Source organism: Physella acuta, unplaced genomic scaffold (genome assembly GCF_028476545.2).
Source record: "Physella acuta isolate Inbredline_101_S28 unplaced genomic scaffold, ASM2847654v3 ptg000873l, whole genome shotgun sequence".
Taxonomy (NCBI): Eukaryota; Metazoa; Mollusca; class Gastropoda; family Physidae; genus Physella; species Physella acuta.
In genome coordinates, this window is record NW_026732390.1 from 547544 (window position 1) to 551604 (window position 4061).

At 38.4% G+C, this 4061-nt stretch overlaps 1 protein-coding gene across 1 annotated transcript; it reads right to left on the reverse strand.

Annotated features, from left to right (window-relative positions):
* Positions 1-937: 937 nt before the first annotated feature.
* LOC131952423 (uncharacterized) lies at positions 938-3828 on the reverse strand. Its single transcript, XM_059315057.1, has one exon. The coding sequence runs from the start codon at positions 3510-3512 to the stop codon at positions 1824-1826; it is 1689 nt and encodes a 562-aa protein (XP_059171040.1). The 5' UTR covers positions 3513-3828; the 3' UTR covers positions 938-1823.
* Positions 3829-4061: the final 233 nt, after the last annotated feature.

Sequence of the window (4061 nt, forward strand, 5' to 3'; positions counted from 1 at the left end):
TTTACATGTGTTATGTTGGTGTCTACATCTTACATTTGTTATGTTGGTGTCTACATCTTACATGTGTTATGTTGGTGTCTACATCTTACATGTGTTATGTTGGTGTCTACATCTTACATTTGTTATGTTGGTGTCTACATCTTACATGTGTTATGTTGGTGTCTACATCTTACATTTGTTATGTTGGTGTCTACATCAGTTTGTTTACATGTGTTATGTTGGTGTCTACATCTTACATTTGTTATGTTGGTGTCTAAATCTTACATGTGTTATGTTGGTGTCTACATCTTACATGTGTTATGTTGGTGTCTACATCTTACATTTGTTATGTTGGTGTCTACATCAGTTTGTTTACATGTGTTATGTTGGTGTCTACATCTTACATTTGTTATGTTGGTGTCTAAATCTTACATGTGTTTTGTTGGTGTCTACATCTTACATGTGTTATGTTGGTATCTACATCTTACATGTGTTTTGTTGGTGTCTACATCAGTATGTTTACATATGTTTATGTCTATGTGTGTAACAGTCATGTGTGCAAGTGAATTTTGTGTGTGTGTAACTAGTGTGTGTTAGTGTGTCTGCTTGTGAGGGTTCATGTGTGTACTTTAGTTTCGTAGCGTGTGTGTGCTTCGTTTATATATATATGTATATATATATATATATATATATATATATATATATATATATATATATATATATATATATATATATATATATATATATATATATATATATATATATATATGCATGTGTGTATGTGTTTGTGTTGGGTATTGTACAGTAGTGTGTGGATAAGACTGTATGTAAGTGTAAGTATAAGTATGTGTATGTGTGTGTATGTATATGTGCTTATAATGCGTGTTTTATGTTCTAGTGTATGTTTATATCCTGTATTGATGTGTCAGTGAATATCTGTAAGTAACGTCATCATCATTACAATATAATAAAAATATAAATGTCATAATAAATGATAAAAAGTTGAATGTAATTAGAACAACAAAGTTTCTAAAAAATGAGCAATCTGTCAACTGTCAACTCTCAATCACCTTTATAACAGATCAACTTATGAACTTCTTTCAATCACCTTTACAACAGATCAACTTCTAAACTTTCATTCCCCTTTTCAACAGATCAACTTCTAAACTTTCATTCCCCTTTTCTACAGATAAACTTCTAAACTTTCATTCCTCTTTTCTACAGATAAACTTCTAAACTTTCATTCCCCTTTTCAACAGATCAACTTCTAAACTTTCATTCCCCTTTTCAACAGATCAACTTCTAAACTTTCATTCCCCTTTTCAACAGATCAACTTCTGAACTTCTTTCAATCACCTTTACAACAGATCAACTTCTAAACTTTCAATAACCTTTACAACAGATCAACTTCTGAACTTCTTTCAATCACCTTTACAACAGATCAACTTCTAAACTCTCAATCACCTTTACAACAGATCAACTTCTAAACTCTCAATCACCTTTACAACAGATCAACTTCTAAACTCTCAATCACCTTTACAACAGATCAACTTCTAAACTCTCAATCACCTTTACAACAGATCAACTTCTAAACTTTCAATCACCTTTTCAACAGATCAACTTCTAAACTTTCAATCACCTTTTCAACAGATCAACTTCTAAAACTCTCAATCACCTTTACAACAGATCAACTTCTAAGCTTTCAATCACCTTTTCAACAGATCAACTTCTAAACTTTCAATCACCTTTTCAACAGATCAACTTCTAAAACTCTCAATCACCTTTACAACAGATCAACTTCTGAACTCTCAATCCCCTTTACAACAGATCAACTTCTAAAACTCTCAATCCCCTTTACAACAGATCAACTTCTGAACTTCCCTCCTAAACTGAACGTTCATAATCCCGTACACGAACGGATTAGCCATGGAATTAATATAAAAACTCCGCATAAACAAATTATACGCCACAAATGTTGCACCGCGCGGGTTTTGATCCATGTCAGGAAAAAAAATCAGTTTTAAAATAATGAGCGACAAATGTGGTAAATAGCTCAGGATGAAAACGGTGGTAACGGAGAAAGCCACCATGGTGGTTTTATACCTGCCCTTACGCTGTCGTCTGCGGGAAGACGAACTTCTCTGGATGGACAACGTCATTTTTTTGTTGACGTCACGTACGGGATTTTCCGATGTGACGTCATTAGTGGTTTCTTTTGCGTTGGATTTGAGCGTAGCTGAGCTTTCTGTGTCGTCGGATGATGTTGAGGATTTATTTGATTCATTGATTGTTTTAAATGTGTTTGAGTCATTGATTTTTTTTAATGAACTCGAGTCGTCGATTGTTTTAAAAGTATAAGCAGCGCTGCTATGTAATACTCCGTTATCGATTTTAACTGCAGTCGATAAATCAACTGTTTTCGAATCTTCTTGCCCGCCGTTTAAAAATCTAGTGTGGGGGGTGGTTCCGTTTTGAAATATCGATGTCTCAAGCTCTCCTACAAATGGCTTAGAATTTTGTGAATCTCCGGCTTTTAATTCTGTCAACACGACTTCGGTTTTGTGATCAGATGACGTCATAGACTCATCCGGCGAGGCGATAATATTAGAGTTATCCCCCTTGGCGCTATTATTAGATCTATGACCGGAAGTCATCTCGAACGTCACGGTGTTGGCGCTGGTGTATCTGACAGCCAAGCAGTTGGCGCTGATCTCCGATGAAGGTAGGTTCGGATCCTCATCAGACGCAAACGAGGTGTATTTCTCCGAGTCCTGTCGTCTGCCGTCGGTCGAATACGTGTTGGGCGTCTGCAGGTTCTTCACCGTCTGCAGAATCCTGGCGTACAGCACGATCAAGGTCACGGAAATGACGACAAAGCAAATCAACAACAGCCCGTTGAACAGGTGCCTGTACAGCCCGCTCACCCCATCAGGAGTGGAACAGTCCCTGCTCATCACACCTGGCACCATCGCAGACTCAATCGTCCTCATCCCGTACACAAACAACGACGGTGACGACAACACTAACGATACCACGACAACAACGATAAGCAAGTATCGAATACTCCCCACATGTAATTGAGGTTTTAAAGGCCTGCACACTTTCCGATACCTGTCTACTGCTATGAGAAGTAGTATCAGTATCGATACTATATTAATAAACGCTGTTATAAATTTCATACACCGACAGAACCAGTCGGTATCGAATACGTAATAAACGTAAAAACGTATATCAACGATCTCGTATGGTATCGCTAGCACACAGCTATTGAGGTCAACAAAAGCGAGACACGTAATCAAAAAATTATGGCCGCCTCTTCTGAACCTCTTAGCGTACACAAAACACACCAGGCTGTTTCCGAGAATGCCAACTACACACAACACACCCAGCACGATCATGACCGGAAGTAGCGTCATGGCAACAGCGTCATTCGCAGCGTGCAGACGTAGTTGAGACGCGGTGAGTGAAGCGTTGTCTAGACTGGCGTTGACGTCATGCGACCACGTGGGGGTCGTTGGGTCCAAAGATGTCATTGTCGCGCCTGCTATTTCATAAACAGAAAGTTAGAATAGGACCAGTTCCTTTTCACGTGCAGGGTGACACACAAATAGACAACAGGGCCGGTCACTCTTTTCATTGAAGACTTGGAGTTGATCATGATGTTGAAAACATTTGACGTAGTCGTTGATCATGATGTTGAAACATTTGAAGTAGCCGTTGATCATGATGTTGAAAACATTTGAAGTAGCCGTTGATCATGATGTTGAAAACATTTGACGTAGCCGTTGATCATGATGTTGAAAACATTTGATGTAGCCGTTGATCATGATGTTGAAAACATTTGATGTAGCGCATCTTTGCCCTCGACCAAGGTTGTTTCTTTATCTGCAAGAAAAAAAAGTTTACAAGAAATCATAGACTACAGTAAAGTTCCCCTTTAGACTTAGTGATCCATATGGTAGATGAAGTCGAATTCATGTTTCTTTACTTCGGCAAAGGAAGCGATACTGTTGTCATCCGCCTTTATTTGCCACTACGCCAGTCAGGTACCCATCAGAGCTGGATGGACTCAGGGACGTCCT

Bases quoted from the DNA above. Each gene is read 5' to 3' on its own strand.
- LOC131952423 (XM_059315057.1), bottom strand. From the start codon at position 3,512: ATGACATCTTTGGACCCAACGACCCCCACGTGGTCGCATGACGTCAAC.